At 58.8% G+C, this 21,352-nt stretch overlaps 7 protein-coding genes across 7 annotated transcripts; 3 read left to right on the forward strand and 4 right to left on the reverse strand.

Annotated features, from left to right (window-relative positions):
• Positions 1–19: 19 nt before the first annotated feature.
• On the reverse strand, positions 20–2,611 carry BXZ73DRAFT_90304 (serine/threonine protein phosphatase 2B; the record flags this gene model as incomplete). Its single annotated transcript, XM_048025587.1, has 12 exons — positions 20–506; positions 563–682; positions 737–917; positions 968–1,188; positions 1,238–1,315; positions 1,367–1,506; positions 1,565–1,710; positions 1,767–1,878; positions 1,928–2,026; positions 2,085–2,110; positions 2,204–2,408; positions 2,474–2,611. The coding sequence occupies 12 exons, from the start codon at positions 2,609–2,611 to the stop codon at positions 20–22; spliced, it is 1,953 nt and encodes a 650-aa protein (XP_047877467.1).
• A 253-nt stretch (positions 2,612–2,864) lies between these two features.
• On the reverse strand, positions 2,865–3,997 carry BXZ73DRAFT_47571 (UNC-50-like protein; the record flags this gene model as incomplete). The annotated part of the gene is made up of 8 exons (XM_048019899.1): positions 2,865–2,992; positions 3,045–3,085; positions 3,137–3,346; positions 3,399–3,519; positions 3,571–3,636; positions 3,687–3,712; positions 3,765–3,820; positions 3,878–3,997. The coding sequence occupies 8 exons, from the start codon at positions 3,995–3,997 to the stop codon at positions 2,865–2,867; spliced, it is 768 nt and encodes a 255-aa protein (XP_047877468.1).
• Positions 3,998–4,313: 316 nt separating this feature from the next.
• On the forward strand, positions 4,314–5,155 carry BXZ73DRAFT_101864 (uncharacterized protein; the record flags this gene model as incomplete). Its single annotated transcript, XM_048015038.1, has 2 exons — positions 4,314–4,947; positions 5,073–5,155. 2 exons carry the CDS (start codon positions 4,314–4,316, stop codon positions 5,153–5,155), a joined length of 717 nt encoding a protein of 238 aa, XP_047877469.1.
• Positions 5,156–7,996: 2,841 nt separating this feature from the next.
• On the forward strand, positions 7,997–9,681 carry BXZ73DRAFT_101866 (uncharacterized protein; the record flags this gene model as incomplete). The annotated part of the gene is made up of 3 exons (XM_048015039.1): positions 7,997–8,119; positions 9,327–9,388; positions 9,441–9,681. 3 exons carry the CDS (start codon positions 7,997–7,999, stop codon positions 9,679–9,681), a joined length of 426 nt encoding a protein of 141 aa, XP_047877470.1.
• Positions 9,682–11,280: 1,599 nt separating this feature from the next.
• Positions 11,281–15,975, forward strand: BXZ73DRAFT_101867 (uncharacterized protein; the record flags this gene model as incomplete). Its single annotated transcript, XM_048015040.1, has 11 exons — positions 11,281–11,501; positions 11,575–11,694; positions 11,762–12,158; positions 12,208–13,761; positions 13,818–14,391; positions 14,444–14,463; positions 14,522–15,385; positions 15,439–15,463; positions 15,526–15,617; positions 15,674–15,791; positions 15,851–15,975. 11 exons carry the CDS (start codon positions 11,281–11,283, stop codon positions 15,973–15,975), a joined length of 4,110 nt encoding a protein of 1,369 aa, XP_047877471.1.
• Positions 15,976–16,316: 341 nt separating this feature from the next.
• BXZ73DRAFT_90307 (Aldo/keto reductase) lies at positions 16,317–17,889 on the reverse strand (the record flags this gene model as incomplete). Its single annotated transcript, XM_048025588.1, has 8 exons — positions 16,317–16,493; positions 16,564–16,779; positions 16,948–17,170; positions 17,225–17,256; positions 17,320–17,344; positions 17,407–17,583; positions 17,637–17,725; positions 17,782–17,889. 8 exons carry the CDS (start codon positions 17,887–17,889, stop codon positions 16,317–16,319), a joined length of 1,047 nt encoding a protein of 348 aa, XP_047877472.1.
• Positions 17,890–18,238: 349 nt separating this feature from the next.
• Positions 18,239–19,997, reverse strand: BXZ73DRAFT_90308 (uncharacterized protein; the record flags this gene model as incomplete). Its single annotated transcript, XM_048025589.1, has 6 exons — positions 18,239–18,517; positions 18,544–18,759; positions 18,818–18,992; positions 19,060–19,434; positions 19,487–19,783; positions 19,834–19,997. The coding sequence occupies 6 exons, from the start codon at positions 19,995–19,997 to the stop codon at positions 18,239–18,241; spliced, it is 1,506 nt and encodes a 501-aa protein (XP_047877473.1).
• Between the last annotated feature and the right edge of the window lie 1,355 nt (positions 19,998–21,352).

Consider the following 21,352-nt stretch of genomic DNA (forward strand, 5'->3'; position numbering starts at 1 on the left):
CGGCGCCCACGACACGTGATTAGCTCGCGGCCGCGGCCGCGCTCGGCGTGGACCGCCCCGAGTCGCCCTTGTCCTTGCCGGTGCTGCTCTCCGCGATCGAGTCCGCGAGCTTGACGAGCTCCGCGTCCTGTAGCGGCGCCTTGCCATCCCACGCCTCCTGGATGAGGCTCATCGTGCTCTCCAGGCTCCGTCGGCGCGTCGACGGCGAGGTCATCGTCGTCCCCAGGCTCGCCTGCCGCCCGTGCCCGCGCCGGAAGGGTGACACGCCAGAGATGGGCGACGAAGGGGACAGCGGCGTCCCCGGGGACGGGCCCGCGTCCGAGATCACGGGCGACGGGTTCGAGATGACCTGCTCCAGTGCCGCGACGACACCGTTGGGCGAGATCGGCACTGCGCTCTCCTCGGCCGGCGTCGCGGGCTGGGACGAGATGAGCGCCTTGCCCTCCTCAGTCTCGAGGTCGTACAGCTCGGGCGGCAGACGCTCGTTCTCGATGTCGGACTTTCGGCTGAAGGGAGACATCGGTGAGTGGGTGACGTCACAAAAGTCCGTATTGTGACGTACGCGTCCTCGAAACCGGTAATGGCATCCTTGATGCCCTCCGCTCCAAGAGCAAGCGTGCCGTACGGCAGCTTCGCGGAGCCAGACACGCTCTTGAGCTCGGACACCTTTTCAGACTCCTCACTGTCCATACTTATGAGTCATTATTGTGGGGGCTTGAACAGAAAGAAGACTCACCGCAGGAGGGCGAAAACCCGTGCCATACGTCCAACGGCAAGGATCTTGTTCTTGATGACCTTGCGACGCTCGCCGGGATCTTCCGACGGGGTGGGGGAGATGAGAGTCTCCTCGTCTGATGAGCTCTCCTCCAACTCCTCCTTCGTGCAGCAGTTGAGCATTGCCAACAGCATATCGGTGACTGAACGACATGATGAGTAGGACAGAGTGGTGGAAAAGTACAACACGCACTCTTCTCTCCAACGAACGGCAGACTCCACGTGAATGCGTCCATGAAGTTGGGGAGCCAGTAGGGATGTGGGGTCGCGTTGAACTGGCGGATGTTGAGCACGTTGCTCTCATACTTGAGGATAGCCGCCTTGTTGTTGTAGACATCAAGGTAGTTGGGAGCGGAGAAGAGGGTCATGACGGACGGGAAGCCAGTGGTGCGTGTCTTCCGGTACATACGATATCTGACGAGATGTCAACGTCACGACAAACACTGATTCGTAATAGACTAACCCCGCGTCCTGCGCCTCGTGGGCACGGATGATCGAGAGTAGCTTGTTCCTCTCCAGGAACTGGCATGCGGCTTGGTATCTAGGGAAATCTCAGCGATTACGTCCTTGGTGTCAAGATGGGATCACCAACGTGAAGAAGTACGAGCATCCTCGTACATGATTATGGACGAAACTATCCGACGTCTTCTCTTGGCCGAAATCTTCGACCGGGTCCGACCAGAGCATATCACACATGAGGCCCTGGGTAGGCGGCTCCCGGAAGCGGTCAATCTGCGTAGAGATCACCATTAGTCCTTGCAATTGACGATGATAAGTGCAATACACTGACGTTACGGATATCGTCGAGGGTATTGAGCTCAGGAGACAGACCGCCGTGGATACAGAAGAACTGCTTGTTCATGATCGCAGCGAGTGGTAAAGCACAGAAAGAGTTCATGCATGCGTCGTAAATGCGCTCGGAGTACTTGCGTTTGCCTGTGGTGCCATGAGATGAGGGTTCGCGAGTTCGATGGAGAAGTGGAAGCGCATACATTCGAGTTTAAAGGTGAAGTAGTCAGTCAAGTGGCGGCATTCGTGATTGCCACGGAGGAGGAAGAGGGTTTCCGGGTACCAGATTTTGAGCGACCACAGATACAATACACACTGTACCGGCGTCAGAAATGAAACAGTCGAAGTGAACTATATGACGCGCCTCGATGCTGAAATATCCCCGGTCAACGTAGTCTCCCAAGAAGAGATAACGGGTCGTTTCCGGATTCCCGCCGATCTCAAACAGTTTCATCAAGTCGTACTGTCGATGTAAGGGCGCATCAGTGCGCGGCGCCGAGAGAAAGATACGAGGTACGCACATATTGTCCGTGGATATCGCCGCAGACTAAATTTCATGGTCGCCACAGCGTCGAGGTAGGAAGAATAGAAGTTAGAGAGCGTGCGAAGGGGGCGATGGAGTCCAAGAGGGAGGACGCACCGGTCACGGGAGCATCTACATGCAGGAGGTTGGGCTCACTACGGAGGATCTCGGTGCCCTTCTCCAGGATGTACAACGCATGCTCCTCCGATATGCGTCCTTCGCGGTAGAAGTGGTTCTTCAAGAACGCCACGTCTGGCTTTGTGGGGTCGGACTTGGAGAAGAACTGGGCATCGGTCGGGATGCTCATGGCCGGAGCCTGGACCTATCGACGACGGTGGGTCCTCAGTACACCTCGCTACACTCTGAAGTAGTCTCTCAAAGACTCACCTCTTTGACGACACGCTCCTGGGTACTGATCGTGAAGCCATTCTCGAGTTGGTGCTGGGTGAAGTCAATCTCTGGAATGGCTGTCTTGTCCTGGATCTGGCCAATGGCCTTCTGAATCTGAGATTGCGTCCCAGTCATCATGGGGTCGTTTCTCGTCGCTGGGTCGTGAACGAGGGCCGTGGACGGAGGGCAGGACTGCAGTGAGGAAGAGGATGAGTGGAGGGCGGTGGAGGCCTCTTCGGCGGTGCCATCGACGCCCATGCGGCGGAGTTTCAATGTGTTACGCGCGGCTAATACCTTATATCGGCATGACTACAACGCACATTATAACACATTGGATCAATAATATTAGGACGATGTGTACGAACGTGCAGTGGGCCGCTGCTACGTGTCATGACCCGAAGTATAGTGGCAACACGTGCTGGGCGACATTGAACCCAAGTAGAGATACTATGTACCCGGTGAGTAAAGGGAGCAGCGGCGCAAGTAGTAGCTCCGTGCGAACGAGGAACGGCAGAGCTACAATCCAATCCGTGAGAGACAGAACATGCCAAGCGGACTTCAGACACACCATTTAGCCCCAAGTACACACCATAGATGTACTGCGCGAACCTGAGTAACGGTAAGCTCATCGCTACAGCTAATGATATCATACACACTCACCCGGCGAGATAGAGCGTGTTCGATATGAACAAGCAAACCCAGTTGTTCTTCAGGATGATCGACACCAGAAATAGTTGGGCGAGGTACAGCGACAGGTAAAATGGGAAGAACGCATTTGTGTGTACGTCAAATGCGTATGCCCATTCCACTCTCGCGTCTCCGGGGGTTGAATGCGAAGGGGGTGAAAGGAGAACGCGATTCGAAAAGAACCTTGCGTCGCAGCCGCATAAGTCAAGAACGCCACAGAGAAATTGTCTCGTACCAGAGGAGGGTGGCGTTGAAAATTCCAACGAGGAGGAAATCACGGAGGATCATGAGAAACGCGAGCATGATAATTTGGCGGATGCTGTATGAGTATACCACCGACCATGCAACTGCAGAGACTACGACCGTCTGAACATCACGATACGCATGAAAGGGTCTACTGTGCTCACCGCATAGACATGCTCCAATGAGAATGAGGATAGCGGGGTCGTCGCGTGCCCAAGTATTCTTCGTTTCTACAAGTCAACGTCAGGCAAAGCTACGGGCAGCTGGAAACGCGACATACGTTTATGGAAGTACACATTGCGATAACTTATATGAAGTTGAGCTCGGTAACGCGGAAATGATCATGGTATTCACTCACACTCTCTTAGGAGCCAAACACAAGTATGTCAACTGCCATGCGGCTTGCTCGAAGTCCTACTTCCACCTTGTGTCATTCGCGCAGTAGCCATGCCTCAGCGCTGTGTGACGCACCATTTGCTGAAACCGGTGTATCCTTCGGAATATAGGAGGCAGCTTGAACGATGTTGGAGAATTTCGGTGCATACCGTGGTGCATGCCCGGTGCCGGAGAAGTTACTGGGAGGACATCCATGCTTGCGCGGTAGGATGCTTGTGGACCGACAGAAATGGTACCAAAGTCCAAGTGCTGGCTATGGGGAGCCCACCGATAGTGCAGAGAAAGGTGGAGAAGGACAGTGGCGATCCCAGCAGTGGAAGGTCGGTACTAAGGCAGTCACCAGTGTAAGTAATGACGACCGCAGGAGGGGGTAGACGCCCAGCTACGCGTGGGAGAGAGATCAACTATTTCAGTCGGAGTTTAGAGGGTCCTGTCACCGCGCTCAGTCCCAGTCTTCGACTAGACCGCTCTTCAGCTCGTCCCATCTCCATTCCCCCCTCCGCCACCCACGATGGCCGACGACGAAGGCGAACGTCTTGACTGGGGCAACGATGATGACGAAGGACAGCATCCCCCCGAGCACTCAGGGTTCGCAGATGAGGACGCAGAAGATGCCGTGTCCCTAGGCGGCGACGACGAAGACGAGCGCGAGTTTTACGCCACGCACGCCGTTGAACACCCCTCCACTTCACATTCCAAGCCCTCATCCGCCGTCGCTCAGCCCCCAAGACGCGAACCCTCGCGCCAATCCGCCACACTCTCTCGGACGCCCTCTCGAGCGCGCGCCTCGCGTTCCCCGACCAGGGAGCCACGACCCCCAACTTCTGCAGGCAAGCCCTCTGTTGTTCCCCCCATCATCCATGCTCTTCCCGCCAAACCCGTCTTCGTCCCGCCCTTGTACGAGAACCCCTCTGAGCCGGGCATCCTGGCCAGTGCGTGGATCCACAGGCACAAGACTAATGGCTCCAACTCGGCGACGCCAGGTCTAGGAGCTGGCGACGTTCTTCCTCCTGACTGGGAACCTGTCCTTATGAAGGAAACAGGAGAGGTCTACTACTACAACGTGAAGACCCAGGCAAAGCAGTGGGAGAGGCCCGTGTTTCCTCCCTCCGGTCTGTCCTCTCCAAAGAAGACCCGCGAGAACGGTGACACTACGACTTCCTCGCGACGGTCTGAGGAGACTCGGGAGGAAGGATGGTCTGCAAGATCTGGACGCGGTCATTACAAAACGGAGCCCCCTCCGTCCGGCGCTACTGATAGGCGTGCACAGCGTGGCGGCGAGCCCTTCTACTCCACGGCCTCCTACCAGCAACCCCGGTCCCGTTCGCCATCCGGTGCCAATACCAGGCGTAGGACTCGGTCAACTAGTCCCCAATGGGAACATAGAGCTCCTCGCGAGTTCTCTCCAGGCGCTTCGGCGCAAGACCACACAATGTGGCGGGATTCACCTCGCGAGTATCAGCAAGCCCGTTCCACAGGAGGATCCGATTCTGGTTTGGCCCGTTCACAAGAGCAGCGCGTTCGTCGGAAGGACGATATAGAACCTCCTCTTCGTCGCCGAAAAGACGAGCTTGAGCGACGCAAGGACGACTTCGACCCTCCGGCTCGCCGCAAAGATGATATCGAGCCTCGGCTGATCCGAAGGGAGGATTACGAGCCAACCAAGCGCCAGCAAAGCACCCTCGAGGTGCCACCTAGAGGCAGAGATGAGATCGCGCCACCGGTTCGCCGAAAAGAAGACGTCGAACCGCGAGCCCGACGAAAGGACGACATTGAGCCTCGCTTGTACCGCAAAGAAGAGTTTGAACCTGCACCGCGTCGCAAAGAGGACTTGGAAGCACCTCGGCGCCGCAAGGATGACTTTGATCCACCTCCGCGTCCCTCCACCAGAGACTCAAACTTCCGCCACCCGAATGACGAGTTCCCAGCAACTAGTACGTTGTTAGCATCCTCCACCCCCCGTCTTTCGCCACACTCCTCCCGGGGCGGAAGACATACGCGGTCCGACTGTCTGGTGAAGCCTCGGGAGTTTAGCTTCCCTTCTTCTTCTCTGCGCCTGCCGAGTACCTCTTGTATATACGAACGGGAAGCCCTCGATCACGGATCTGCCGACTCTCCTACATCCCCCTATTTCCCTTCTCCATTCCTGTCATCACCTCAATCGCGTCTTTTACGAACCCTTCTTTCCTTCTCTTGCAGGACCTCATTCGCCGCCCTACAACACGCGGGACTCAACACAGTCAAGGCGCCCAGGATCCCTCTCGGTACCTGCCTATTCCGAACTGTCATCAAGTAAAAAGGAGCCTGCGCGTTATGAACGCGACGATGGTCCACCGCTCTCTAGTCGCTATCGCGATCGTGATCCAATGCGCGATTCAAACGGCATCCCTGCACGGAGAGGTAGAGATGGTGATGCTATGAATCTCGACCCGGAAGGTGCCAAGCGGAGACGCCTGAATGACGACGTCGGTCCTCGTGGTGGTGGCGACCATTCGTACGTACCTCCTCAAAACGCTCCCGCATATACAGCGGACACGCGTCAAATGGATGCTCCTCGTAAGTGAACGCGGTGGTGATGTCTCTGCCGGATGTTTACCGACTCACACAGCTCGCAAACGCGACTTCGCTCCCCGAGATCAACATTCTTGGCGAAGGGACTCTGATCCTCAGGTTCGAAGGGCCCGCACTCCACCTCCAGCGCGTACGACGGAGAGTTCTGTGTATACTCCTACTGCAGCCTACGTTGGCGGTCCACCGCTACCCCCGTCTGTCGACGACGTGAAGATGGCCGACAGCAGGGTGGGCAAGCGAAGTCGCTTCGATGCACCCATTCGTCAAACAGACCCCATGGACGTTGATATGCCTCCGCCGCCTAGGGCCGCCCCGCCACGCACAGGTGGGATGTATGCTGACCGTATGCCATCCACGACCCAACCGGATGTGGTCCCCCGCGCTCCCAAGGCCATGACCAAAGACACTACATTCCCCACTGGAGGGCCTCCCTTTCCGCCGCCTCAATCGCCACGATCCACGAGGTTTTCCAATGTACCGGCAATGGAGGCGCCTCTGCCTTCCGCTGGACGGGGCCCTCGGTACGATCAGCCTCAAGAACGTCAATGGGATAACCAGCCACCACCGCGCCGTTCCAGCTTCTCTGGTCACAGTCCTGTGGCGCGACGTGGTCCTGACGGCCCTCGAGATTTTGCTGATCGCCCTCCGGAAAGGTCGTTTGGTCGCAGTCAGGGTCCGATATCTTCCCCAGCAGAAGTATGTGTTTTGACCCCATATCGGATACCTCCCTCATCAATTGTTCGCAGGAGCGCCCATACCGGCCTGCACCCAGTCGCTGGGGACGTTCCGCGGGACCGAACGATGTACCGGTAGCAGCGAACCCTCTTCAAGGTGCTTCCCGAGATGAACTGCCTCCGGACGGCCCCTCGCATGCCCCTCGACCCAATCATCATGATTTCGAGCCGCGTCGCGGCCATGGGTCAGAGCGCCGAAATGATGGCGGCTATCATCCGGAGCGTAGAGGTGATAATGGGTATGACACCAGACAGGTGCGTGTTTCTGATATCATCTCGTTGGCTAGATCTGACAGTACGTCTGAAGGCGCGTTACCCTCCTTCAGATGAGTTGCAACAGCCGGTCAGCAGGCCGCCCCCGCCCCCGAACGATGAGGGGCTTGGTAGGCGTTTGTCAATGACGTCCCACGAAATTGTATGAGTTCCCTTCTTATCGCAGTATTCTCATCCTGACGCGCCTTCGCAGCGTGGTCGCGGGCCACCACCTGTGGCCAACGAGGGTCGCTCTTCTGGCGCTCCGCACAAGGTGTGTTACGATGCCCTGTGATATGCGCACAGACTGACGGTCATTAGACGCGATTTGGTCCGCCTCGTGACAAGATCTTGTGCTGTCTACGCCGGACCCTCCACCCCGGGAAGTTGTCCGCGAGGAAAGTTCGTCGATTAACGAACGCGAGCGAGGCCTTCGCGCATCAAGCTCTTGGGAGTGAGTTCTCGTCATCTGAAACGGTAAATGATATACTAATCCAATGCAGCAACGGTAACGCCCACCCAAATAGGTTTGGGGATCGGGACACCCGCTTCGGCCCCCTGAGTCTCGTAAATGGGGCGGAGCTAGGCTTCCTGACGGGCCTCCCTCCCAGACTCGAGTGGACGGTGTCCCAACAACATGCCCGTACCCGAGCGCGCGCCTCCCAAAATGCACCCCGACCGCATGCGCAACCTCGGCAATGACCCCGCGTCGATCGCCCCTTCCCCACGGGCGTACGAAGATCGCCCTCACCGGTCGCCAGTACGCAACGAAGATCCGCCTCGCGCACCTATCTCTCCTGCCACCCTTCGGATGCGCGACCACAACCCGCCCCGATGGCCCACCAGGCGTCGCACTCGCGGCCGTATTCGCACATGAACGCGAACCTGCCGCCCCGCCCGATCGACATGCCCCCGCCTCCGTCGCGCAGTTCGCCGCCACACATGGGGCACCACGCGAACGGGCGCCCACCGGTCAAGCGCGGGGGGTCGCTCCTCGAGCGGCTCACGATCACTGAGAGCACGGAGGAGGATGCGGGTCCCCGGACCCTTCGTGACCGGATGGGGGAGAGTGACGAGGGAAGGGGCATGGACGGTGACGGGGCGGAGGGCGATGATGGAATGGGTGGACCATATGGGCGTGGTGGCTTCAGGAAACGCGGACGGGGAAGGCGTGGACGGGGGATGAGGAGGGAAATGGCGTAAGGCCGAGGTTGGCCATCCGAAGAACTCCTTGAACGGGGGAGGCTCGAAGTGCTATGAAGGTTACAGTCGAGATGGAAGCAGAGGCGGTCGGTTGGCCGTGGTCATCTACGTTATCGTGCGCTTTCGCTTGCGTTCCCTGTTTGTCGATACACCAAGTTTACTGCTCTCGTCCTATTATATAATTATCGTCCAGAGGCTCAACGATGGCATGAATCTGCTTGCTTGTGACCCACGCCCTGTTGGATGCCGATAGAGCTGCTCGTGATGTTGGTCTGTGATCGAAGTCCAATTGGCGCCAGATTCTGTGGGAACAACGCCTGAAATCGCCATGTCCAAAGTTGTACATGCGAACCACAGCTGGTCAGTACGAGCATAGTACTTATACTGATAGGATACTAGCGATAATTTTTATCTAGACCTTGGCACCGTCACTGGCGCTCGACTTGTACTTGCATCTTGCAACCTCACGAAAGCCAGCGAGAGCTCCAAACCTCAAGCAACCTCGCTTGGGCTGGCCTCGAACTTGAGATCTTGAGACCCCAGCTCATCTGGCTCTGTCGGATTCACTGTGCCGAAGTCGCCGAATGCATGCATAAAGGGAGCGCACTGGGCTACTCCTTTACCTCAGCCTCTCCGCCTCTTCAACTTTGACGAGTCGTGACAGACCTTCATTGTACTCAACACGCCCGAACAGACCACCCTTTATGGTCACAAATTATGCCGCGACCCGACCGGCCTTTCACTGGTACTGATCCCTTGTTCAGTTCTCCGTCTTCAGCCATCGCGTCTTTATCGCCCTCAAGGAAGCTGATGCTGAACACAAGGAGTACGACATCAATGCACACCATAAACCCAACTGGTTTTCCGAGCACTGAGAGGGCACCCAATCTGTTCACCATTTCTCCTCTCTACTCGTCATCATGCCTCACTCAGATCCTTTGCATCACCTACGGCTGTCCCGACACGGACCCGGCAGACCCGTCTCCAGAGTCTCACAAGATTCACGAGTCTCTCGTGATCTGCAAGTTCATCTCAGACATCTACCCCAACGCGCGCCTCGTCCCCTCCGACCCCCTGCAGCGCGTCGCCATGCGCCTCTTCATCGCGATCTGGGAGTAGCAGGGCTTCCTCGCGTTTTGGTCCTTCCTCACCGGCTCCGGCTCCGTAGACGCGTTCCTCCGCCTCGCCCCCCTGGGTTCGCGGTCGGGCAGTAACGTTCTCGCTCGCGGACGTCACCGTAGCGCCGTTCATCCTGCGCAGCGTGGTCCTCTTCGAGCGCGAGATCGGCAAGTACTCGCTGAGGGACGGAAAGAAGTCGACACGATGAAGGAGCCCAAGTTTGCGCAGATGGCACAGTATAGAGTCGAGGGCCTCAAGGTACATCCGACTGTCAGCAACACGTGGGCGGAGGTGAGTGTGCTCTGGCGTACTTCGGCCTGATCCGTATGGACGTGTTCGTGAATTTACGTTGGCGCTTCGTGGGGCGTCTTCCTCGCGGGCGCGAATAACCCTTTCATGCAGCGCAGCTAGATGCGATGGACTGCTTTTAACAATCGTCGCCGGAGCTAGTGCTTTCGGTGTCCTTCGAGTTTCGCGACGGGTTTCGTGGATGTGCAGGGCTGTCTGAAGACCTCTCAAATGGAATGAATATTTGTGTGAGTACGGCAAGGAGGAACCAGACTTGGTTGCGCTCTGTCGCCGACAATATACTTAACTCGTTCTTAATGATGCTGATGGCTCCATTATTGTGGGATTAATCACATCAGAAAACGTAGTGTAGCTACTTCCGAAGCTAGGGAATTCATGAGCCTTAGAAGTAGCTTGCGAAGAGACTACACATAGGATATCGTCGGATGTCTTCTCATGCGTCGAAATTGTATCTAGAGTTCTCTCCTCTTCTTCTGCTTCTTGTGAACTTTGCAGATGACAGTCATTATGGAGTTCCTGCCACCAAGTATTACAATCATATCCCTACAGCGCCGCAACCTGTAGCAAAAGCAACTTTAATCGCAGACCCGCCTTGTTCACATGGAACGCGCACCTCGATAACCACTTGCGATGCATTCTCGATACGTGTTAGACGACCATGTCTTGGATGCAGGCAGATGTATGTTTCGATCAAAGACTTGCGCGGAGGTGACCATGTTCAAGACCGGTTCGGCCAGGACTTGAAGCTGCTTGAACGTCGCACGCTCGCTTAAAAGTATTGATGCGCTGATATCATTGCTGTGAGTGACCCACTCAAATGACTCTGAGAGAGTATATGCCGATGTTTCATTAAAATACAGTGGTTCAGCTGTAAGCTGACGACTGAGTAGTTTATGTGTCAGTGCAGTTTCGATAAGTTCCGCGGACTTGAGAGTCGAGGCGATTGTTTCACGCAGCCACTATTTTATTGCAAGATCTAATGAGGGCTCACTCAATACTGGACGTTCGTTTCAAGGATGTTCCGCGGGTCGCTGGGCGGCAGTCGTCGACCTCTAGTGGAAACAGAGAGATCTGATGTAGCACAAGTTCCACGACACATATATGTGTGTGTCTGGATGCAGCCAGACATGTCGACGAGATTGGTCATGGCGGTACTTGCAAAGTCTGGAAAGCGCCATGATATGTTGATGGGGCTGATGTGGCACGTGATGACACGTCGGTGCCATCGCGTCGTGGATGGGACTCGGAGAAATCAGTATCCTGCCTTCTCAACTTCCCCTCTCCCCTCTCATGAAACTCAAGGAAATCCACCGCACATCGACCTTTGCCTGGTCGCCCACGCCTGCGCTGCCGTTGCTGGCGACCGGCACTGTCGCGGGCGCACTCGACGAGTCCTTCAGCAACAACGGCCAGCTCGAAATATGGGCCCCGGATTTCCTCGACCGCAATCAGTACGACCTCGGAGGCGAGGGGCAATCCGGTCCCAAAGGCTCTGTTACGACAACATCACGGTGCGCACGAGTTACCTGCGGTCGTGCTGGGCAGTTGATTATATGCGGTGGAAAGCTGACTATATCCGACCAGATTCAATCGCCTCGCGTGGGGCTATGTTAATGGCGAACGTCCGGGCGGAGTCGTCGTCGCGGGCATGGAGAACGGCGAGCTGGACATTTGGGACCCGGACCAAATAGTCGCGGGGGTCGAGTGAGTGTTTTGCCTGTCCTTTAATCTCGTTTGCGGGTCTCGTAGATCTAAGCACGCGAACTTGTAGCACCCCCATCTTCCGCAACAAGACTCACACCGGCCCAGTGCGCGGTCTTGACTTTAACCCCACCACGCCTAACGTTGTTTCGTCCGGCTCCATCGACGGCGAAATCTACGTCTGGGATCTCAAGGATCCGAGCAAGCCCTACACCCCGGGTACGCGTTCCACCAAGCTCGACGAGATCACCGCACTCGCATGGAATCACCATGTTCAGTATGCGCTCGCTGCGGCCAGCAACTCCGGCTACACGGTCGTCTGGGATCTCCGTGGCAAGCGCGAAGTTGCGGCTTTGGCCTACGGCGGAGGAGCCGGGACGATGGGTGGGATGCAGGGCTTCGGTGCGCCTGGGATCGCGGTGGGCGGACGGAGAGGCATGAGCGATGTTGCATGGCACCCCGACATCGTACGTTCACTTTTCCTCCTGCACTCGCTATCGCCAATCCCGCCCCCAGCCTACGCGTCTCGTCACTTCGTCGGAGGACGACGCTTCCCCCGTCATCATGGTCTGGGATCTGCGCAATGCCCGCGCACCAGAAAAGATCCTCACCGGCCACGAGAAGGGCGTCCTATCGCTTTCGTGGTGCAAGCAGGATTCGGATCTCCTCCTTTCTTGCGGCAAGGACAACCGCGCCCTCTGCTGGAACCCTCAGACGTCCGAGATCATCGGGGAGCTTCCTTCCGCCGACAACTGGGCTTTCCAGGTCGATTGGTGCCCGCGCAACCCAGACCTTTTTGCCGCCGCATTTTTCGATGGCACCGTTGGCATCCACTCCGTCCAGACGACCAACGAAGCGAACGAGCTCCCCGCGGTGGCTCCAGAGGTGGATGCCAATGACATCTTCAATGCCCCTGGCTTCTCTCGCGCGAACCAGGCCACTCTTTCCCTCAAACACCCCCCGAGGTGGCTGCGCCGCCCTGTTGCAAGCTCTTTCGGTTTCGGCGGCAAACTCACCACGATTTCCAACCTCCCCTCGACCCAAGGCAAGAATCAGAGCAGCGTTGTGCACATCCGCAAGGTCGCCACCGAGACCACGATTGTCGAGCGCGCCCAGAAGCTACAGTCCTCGGTCGACGCAGACGGTCTGCAGACCCTCGCGCAGGAGAAAACGACGACCGACGAGAGCTCTGCAACCTGGAAGGCACTACTCAGCTTGTTCAATGCCAACTCTCGGGACGAGCTCATCACCCTACTTGGCTTCTCGAAGGAGGAGATCGCTGCCCGTGTCGCTGAGGCGGTTTCCAACCTCAAGAAGGCCGCGGCGGACCGGGCTAATCTCGCTCTGGAAAAGGAGGATGCTGATGGTGAGATGAAGGTGCACGAGCCCGTGGTGTCGTTTGTTGAGCCGGAACGGGAGGCCACACCGGAGGAGGAAGAGGAGGCTGAGGAAGAAGGTGAAAGCGCGTTGGGTGCGGAACAGACCCCCTCCGAGATGAGCGCGGGTGCTGCGTCGGACATGACGAACGCGACGCGCCATGCAGATGGCGAGTCGACCACGACCGTTCCGAGCATCTTTGACGACGACAACCTCATCGGTACTCCTCAAGGTGACGCTGCGGCCGATTTCTTCGGAAGCATCGGTACAGCTCGCAACGCGGAGGACGACAGCATGCAGATCCCCCACCACAACTACCCTCTTGACTCCTCCGTTGCCGCTACGATTGGTTCACGCCCATCCTCCGCCGCGTCGGAGATGCTCAAGGACATGACATTCCGCATCTACCCTAATGACGAGTCGGATACCGACCGCCTGGTTACGAAAGCGCTCGTTCTGGGCGACTTTGAGTCTGCGGTCTCTCTCTGTCTTTCCGCCGACCGGTTCGCCGACGCCATCCTACTTGCAGTCAAGGGCGGCCCTGAGCTTCTGGCGCGCACCCAGAAGGCGTATTTCGAGCGTCGCACCACTACATTCCCCTACCTTCGCCTCTTCCAGTCGATCGTCACCAATGACCTTGACGACATCGTCCAGAACGCGGACCTCCTGGAGTGGCAGGAGATCTTTGTCGTCGTTTGCACCTTCGCCGCCCAAGAGGATTCTCCAGTCTCGCGGAGCAGCTCGGCCAGCGTCTCGAATTCCAGTCCAACGTTGTCAAGTCTTCGGGTGCCCCTGACGCCGCTGTGAAGGGTACTGAGCTCCGCCGTCATGCAACTCTCACCTACCTTGCCGCCGGTCGCCTGGAGCGCCTCGTCAACATCTGGATCGAGGAGCTTGCTGAGGAGGAGAAGCACCTCGTTTCTGACGCCAGTCTCGACGGTTCCCTTTACACTGCACATGCACTTGCGCTGCAGACGTTCATCGAGAAGGTCACTGTCTTCCGGAAAGCGATCAACTACTCCGACGACGATCTCACCCTCAAGGTCGAGGTCCCGACGCGGACTTACAAGCTCTCCGGCTTGTACGACCGTTACTTCGAGTATGCGGACCTGCTCGCGTCACAAGGTCTCGTCGCTGAGTCGGTCGCGTTCCTTGACCTGGTGCCCAGCCGCTACAACGGTGCCCCTGGCTCCCCATACGACTTCACCCTTGGCCGGGATCGCCTTCTCAAGGGCGCTAACCAAGCGCCGGTTCGGACCGCCTCTCTCGGGGCTGTTCCCTCTGTTCCAGCAAAGACCGCGCCCGTCGCTTCCACGAGCACGCGTATGCGTACGGCCCGTACGCGCCCGCTCAACAGGCTCAGTCCATCGGCCAGGCACCGTCGACGACCTCCATGTATGAGCCATACGTGCCGCCCAGCCAACCCGTAGTGACACAATCGATGATGTCCCAGAGCACAAACCCGTATGGTGTCCCGCAGCAGTCTTACCAGCCCCAAGCGTCGTACCAGCAGCATCACCAGCCCGCTCAGCCCGCGTACAACCCGTACCAGCGTGGTCCTGGTCAGCCTCAGGTCACCGTCCCGCCACCTCCTCCACCTGCGCGCGGCTCTACTCCCTCTGTCCCTCCTCTCGCGCCGCCTCCTTCCGGCCCACCGAAGCGCGACGCTGGTGGTTGGAACGACGCCCCAGCGATGTCTGCACGTCGCACCCCCGCGAACGGCGGCCCGCCCAAGAAGTCCGCGATCACCTCCCCCTTCCCGAATGCCCCATCGCCGGTGTCGATGCCATATAGCCAGTCTCCTCCCCCCGGACAGATGGCTCCGCCCCCGCGCCCCGGTAGCGTCCAGCAGCGTCCGCCTCCGCAGGGTCAACGCGGTCCCCCGCCCCCTGGTGCCACCTTCCCTCCCCAGGCCCGTCCTCCTTCCGTGAACCCTCCGCAGATGGGCGTGCCCCCTCAGCGCATTGCTCCCGGCCCCCCTCCGCAAGGGCCTCCCGGCCCGAATATGATGCGCCCTCCCACGGGCCCCCTATACGTCGGGATGGGCCCCCCCGGGCAGACCCCGCCGCCGCCGCCGCCACACGGGCACATGGCGTACGCCCCCCCGAGCGGGCCCCAGGCCCCAGGCCCATATGCGCCCCCGCCGGGCAGCAGCCGCAGTCAGGTCATTACGGCTCCCCACTGGGACAGCAGCAGCAGCAGCAGCAGCAGCCTGGTCCATATGGGCCCCCACCAGGGCAGCAGCAGCAGCAGCAGCAGTTCGCGCCCCCGCAAGGTCCTGGTGCGCCGCCTATGGGTGGTCCGCCTCCCGCGGGAGGTCCGCCTCGCGGAGGCACGCCTGGAGGGGCTCCTGCTCCCCCGCGCGCGAAGCCAGGGCCACCGGCCCCGAAGTATCGTGAGTGGCTTGCTATGCAGCCTGTAGAGACGTTGGTGCTGATAAGTTCGTTTGCGTTGCAGCGCCTGGTGACCGGAGTCACATACCGGACGACCTCCGGCCGGTGTTCCAGGTGATCTCTGGGCAGCTCGAGCAGCTGAAGCAGGTGACGCCCGTGAGTCTCGAATCATGTGCGATATGCTGAGGTTGTTGCTGACCGCGTTATAATAGCCCCAGCAGCGCAGGCTGGTGGACGACCTCGAGCGGCGCATCAACCCTCTCTTCGACGCGCTCAACTGTGAAACGCTGTCGAAGCCGGTTTGCGAGCAGCTCATTGTTCTCTCGAGGGGTACGTTCGCCGTTTCCACGTCACAGCATGTACAAGTACCAATGTTGTATTACCTGCAGCTATGGACGCGCACGATCGGGACGCATCGATGGGGATCCACATCGACCTGCTCACGCGCGGCTCGCTCACCGACGACATCGGCTTGTGGATGTCGGGTATCAAGCAGCTCATCGTCCGTCTATGAGCGTGAGCGTTGGATACGGCACGGCACAAGAGATATTTATGACGATGTTGACGAATACGACAAAAGAGACGGGGCGTCTCAACGAACGCACGCGGAGGGGAACGAAGCTGTAAATGTTGCGACGGACGGACTGAATCTGGTATCGATAGCTGGTTCGTGTTACTTCGATGTCTGTCTATACTACTAGATCAAGATGCCTTTCCACCTCTTCCTTCCTCTTGGCTGCGCTGCCGAACCGACAGCCCGGTGAAGATTACAAGGTCACTACTGATTATGCGCAGAGAAAAGTAAGGTACAAAACATGATATGTCGACAGCACCACCGCAAAACACATCTGGCTGTCAGGTTACTACACAGTCCCCGCTCTCGTCTAGCAGAGGCGTCTCGGGCACTGGTTCGAGCGGTCCGTATGGCTGCTGTTTTCTGGGCGCGTTCGCGGTCTTCGCGAGCTCCCGGATCTCGTCAACTTCCTCCGGCGTGAGCTCGATCCTCGCCGCCCGCATGTTGTCTTTGATCTTCTGCGCGTCGAACACCACGTCAGCCGCCGTCTCACCCCCTACCGCCGCGACACCGCGAGGGAAGACTGACCTTGGGCGTGGTCGCACCCGGGAGCACGAGGACGTCCTCGCCCTGCGCGAGCACCCACGCGATCGCGACCTGCGACGGGGTCGCGCCGTGCGCGTCCGCGATCGCGCGCACGCCGTCGAGCGCGGCGAGCACGGCGGGGAAGTGCTCCGCGGAGAAGCGCGGGTCGAGCCGCCGGCCGTCGTGGGCGTCGAGGTCCTCGAGGGACTTCTGTGAGCCCTTGGTGGTGGCGTCAGCTTGCTATCGAGGGAGAACAAGAGGGATGGACGGGAGGAGTGGGGGTAGGGGGCGCTGTGCGTACAAAGAGAGACGCACGACGAAGAAGGCGGGGATGTGGTCGGCGAACGCAGAAGAGGACGGAGGGAGGGATGCAAAAGGGACACGCACGACGTTGCAAGAGAGCAGCCCGCGACCGAGGCGCGAGTGCGCGTTGTAGGCGACGATGGCGACCCCGAGCTCGCGCGCGGTGGCGAGCAGGCCGGTGTGCTCGATGTCGAGCGCGAGCGGGGAGAATTGGATCTGGACCGCGGTGATCGGGTGCACGGCGTGCGCGCGGCGCAGGGTGAGCGCGGTGACCTCGCAGAGGCCCAAGTGCTTGACTTTCCCGGCTCTGGGAGAAGAGGGGGTCAGGAGGAGGGTATGGGTCGAGCGTGGGGGTACTGACGCGACTTGTTTCGCCATGGCCTTGACGGTGACCTGGATGCATATCGTCGGCCCGTCGATGAACGATTGAACCCTCGCATATGCATATATCCTCACCTCAATGGGGACAAGTTCATCGGTTCTGTAGAGCGCAGACAGCCATTCAGTTTACGCCGGTGATAGTATGCACAAGCCCGTACCCACCGATGCAGGTACCATAGATCAACGTACTCCACACTAAGCCTCTCTAGCGACCGCTGCAGTTGCTGCTCAGCGTATTCGGGCGTCCCGTTCACGGACCATGTCATCCCGCCGGAATCCAGGACGATGCCGAACTTGGTGGCCAGGAATATGTCTTCCCGTTTGCCCGTCTTCTCCAGCCTATACGATACATGAGCATCTCATCGCGCGAAACTGATAAGGGCGATGAGGACTTGCCACTTCCGATGAACTCCTCACTATCCCCATAGATGTCCGCAGTGTCCCAGTGCCTGCATTGTAACGAATACGCGCCCTCGAGGACCTAGACAGAGCGTCGCGCAATGAGGATCCGCGCACCACAGGCAGCGTACAGCTTACCTCCAAACGACTCTCTTCCGACTCCGAAGCCACGAGGTTTATGGCGGGATATCCCACCACTGCGACCTTGGTGTCCCCCAGAACCCGGGCCCGTACCGGGGGCAGCATGACCGCGAGGGTGTGCGCGACAGGCGTGTGGTAATGCGCGTACCGTCAGCCCTCTTGAGCTCTTGATCGTATGAGCTTGTGGTTGCGTGTCAACCCACGCGCACTGGGTTCTTCGTCGTCGGCATGCATGTGGGTTCGTGTGGGTTCGGCGAGGCCTTTTGTTGCTGCATATATGCGTATGACACTATCGGGTTTGTCGGCCGAGGGATTTTTGGTCGAACAGCGTCGAAGTAACTTAGGAGGAGGAGGGCTCGGGGGTGGGGGGTCTGAGAACTGAGAGAGAGATGGAAGCTAGATGAGCGCCCCTCGAGCGCTCTTGCGACAATTGACGCATGCCCATACATCGACTCTACCGACAACCCAGCCAAACACACCAGCAGAAGTACAACACCCCCAGTCCCGCCAGCCCCGCGACCGCGCACACGGCAATCATCTCTGCCAGCATCTCCTTCCACATCCTCAGGAGCACCCGCCCCCGCTCCGGCTCCCTCTCCACGCTCTCCAACTCCTCCACCCCCGGCGCGAGCTCTCCTTCGCCTTCAGTCCGCGGCCGAAACGCCGTGCGGCGCATGCCCAAGTTGTACCGCACGCTCCGCGCCATCCCCTCGCGCATCACCGCGCGCCGCTTCTCGATCCACCCCCGCGCGGCCACACCGTCGCGAACACGTGCGGGACGCGCTGCACCGCCAGCGCAACGTGCATCCGCACGCGCGTCGCGAGCGTCGCAGGGGGCAGACGGAGGCGCGCGGCGAGCGCTGCCCCCAGGAGGTGCGCGGTGAGCGCGACGTTGAACGCGAGCGTCGTGTGCAGCGGGGGCCGGTTCGAGACCGCGACGAGGATCGGGAGCGTCGGCCCGCGGGGCGTCGGGCACTTGCGGTGGGGCGGTGGGCTCAGCCGGGAGCTCCTCGAGGAAGAGGTTGAGCGCGACGGTGACGGCGAACTTCTCCGCAGCGGGCACAGTCGCGAAGTGACGGAGGAGGATGGAGGGGGACACGCCCATGTAGAAGCCAACGTGCCGCCAGAGCGCGAGGTAGGCGCGTTCGCGCGCGGGGGTGGGCGGGACGTGGAGGCGTCGGAGACACCACATCGGGACGGTGGAAAAGCTCGAAAGTCCGCAAAACGGTGTGTTAGGCTGGCCAGCGACCGCGTACATGAGAGCGGGGTGCGCACGTCGCTGCCGTCTCCTGCTGGCTGATCGGGATCGCGTCTTGCAGAGCGACTGTGCGCCCTTCGCGCTCCCAGCGCATCTGCACACGCCAGCGTGCAACGGAGTGAAGGATCCGCACGCGGACTATCGATGCCCACCCTTGCCCGCCGGGTAGGAGATAGGCGAGCCTGTGTGCAGGAGGCTCTGGGTTCGCCGTGCATGCCATGACGTCAAGGACGAACTGCATCGTTTCCACGAGCCTGTTGAACGTTCGGTCCGAGGATGACTTCGGTATCTGTGCGGCATACTCTTCAAGCGTCGTCGGAGGTCGTGCGCAACTCTTTTTTTCGTGAGGGAGGACGTAAGATACAGCTTCCAGTGTTCTAACAATTCGGGGACTGTGGAGACTACGTCAGCGAAGTGAAAGGAATCGTAAATGAACTCTGTTACCTGGCCAGGCCGCCTGCGAGACTGTAGTGCAACAACGCTTGCATGATCTGCACAGAGTCGTCCAAGAACAGCTCTTGAGCGGTCTCGATTTCGTCTTCGGACGCAACGAGGCCGACTGGAGGAGCCTGCGAGATCTCATACAGGAATGCATGCACCGGCGACGACCGAGGACCGCCAGAGTTTACCTCTGCATAGTCTCGCATGACCTGTAGTAGATCTTTGCCCACGGTCTCTCCCGGGTGCGTGAACACCTGGCGCACCGCAGCGTCGCACGCAGCGTCGCCTTCGAATCGCCACCTACACGTCGCGTTCAGATCGCCGAAGAACGAGATAATCGCGAGACTCACTTCTCGCAGAGTTCGGGCGGGACGCAGTGGTCATCCCACTCGAATACGTGGCCGCAGATCTCGAAGAGGTCCCGGTGGCCGGCGTAGTGCATGTCGTGGTACATGGAGATATGCTTGACCTCGGAGGCGTGGTGCGCGCGCGGGTGGCCTATATAGAACACCATGACGTCGCGAGGATGTTAGGGGCGATTGTTGGCGGAGGTGAGCACGGATCGACTGGAGAAGGTGGTGGAGGAGGAAATCTTGAACGTTTGAACGGCGAGGGGCATGATGTCGTCATTCCGTGGGCGAGGGAAGACCGGGTGGCCCGCGCCGTCTATCCTTGTATATAGAAACGGACGCGTGGCGTGCCTCGGATGGGGAAAACAGTGCGTCGATGGCAAGAAAAGGGGTTCATCGAGGCCGTGCTTGCAAGTGCCAATTATGCAAGAAGCCTTCAACGAGACGTTAACTTGGGAGTATCAGATACACGTAACTTTGAGGTCTTTCGTCTGCTGAGGTGGTTGTTGCTTACTTTGTGATCTCGTTGAGAAAGGTATTTGGCGCTGCGACTGGTCGCCCAAGACCTCTGTCACTAGAGCTGCCTCCGGGGTCCCATTGTATGGACTGCCGCCGAAGGCTCGCCTCCAGGCTGTTCTCATGCCAACGTTAACGCGGCTCTACTCTCGATCCCGAGCTTGCGTGTGAAATGACCGTAAGTCCTGTCTACAGTCATGATGTTTTGACTATTGATATATTTGCCTTGATTTTCGAGCACGCTCAGACCTGCTCTCTTTGAGTCATGACATACTCCACTGTGGCCGTCACGGTTCTCAACTGCAATAAGCAGCAGCTCAGCTTCGCTGGTTGTATTGATATCGCTTTTACGCCGACCACCCATACTGGCTGACCTAGGCCCTAGGGCGATATCCCTCGAAACTTTCTCTCATCGACACGCCGCAGAGAGTCTGCGCGCTCACTTCACAGACGGCGTTCAAGCTGTTCTGAATACTGTCCTTCCAAAGCAAATTTATTCTGCGACATACTACCAGCACCAACAAACCATCGCATTTTGCTGGTGCACAGTCTACAAGGATACTTCGAAGCGAATGGCCTACGATGTCCTCACTGCATTCTCTCAGAGTTCTCAACCTCGTTCTCCTGAGTCCTCGACGACTCTGCTTTTCGTTCCACACTGAAACTCCGCCTTCCCTGCAACCTCGAGGCCGTCTCAATTTTCTACGGCCGCCAACCTTCACTCTCCTCTACCGCATCTTCGCACCCCTGCCGCACCTCTACGCCCTTTATAAATCAAGATTAAAAGCCTAGACTCTCCCTACCCGGATGAAGACCTGTCCCATGTTCACACCCACTTCCGTCTGTCGGCTACCTCTACGTCGCCGAGTCCTAACTACCCTCCGCAGACGCACCCATGGTGCACTGCACGAACCTCGCCGCTCTGGGCCTAACTTCCCCACCCACGCTTTCAGTTCGGGGACCGCTTCACCCCCGCCGTCCGCCCCCGTGGAGCGGCCCTTCC

Source organism: Epithele typhae (genome assembly GCF_022376455.1).
Source record: "Epithele typhae strain CBS 203.58 chromosome Unknown BXZ73scaffold_27, whole genome shotgun sequence".
In the NCBI taxonomy this organism is placed as follows: Eukaryota; Fungi; Basidiomycota; class Agaricomycetes; order Polyporales; family Epitheliaceae; genus Epithele; species Epithele typhae.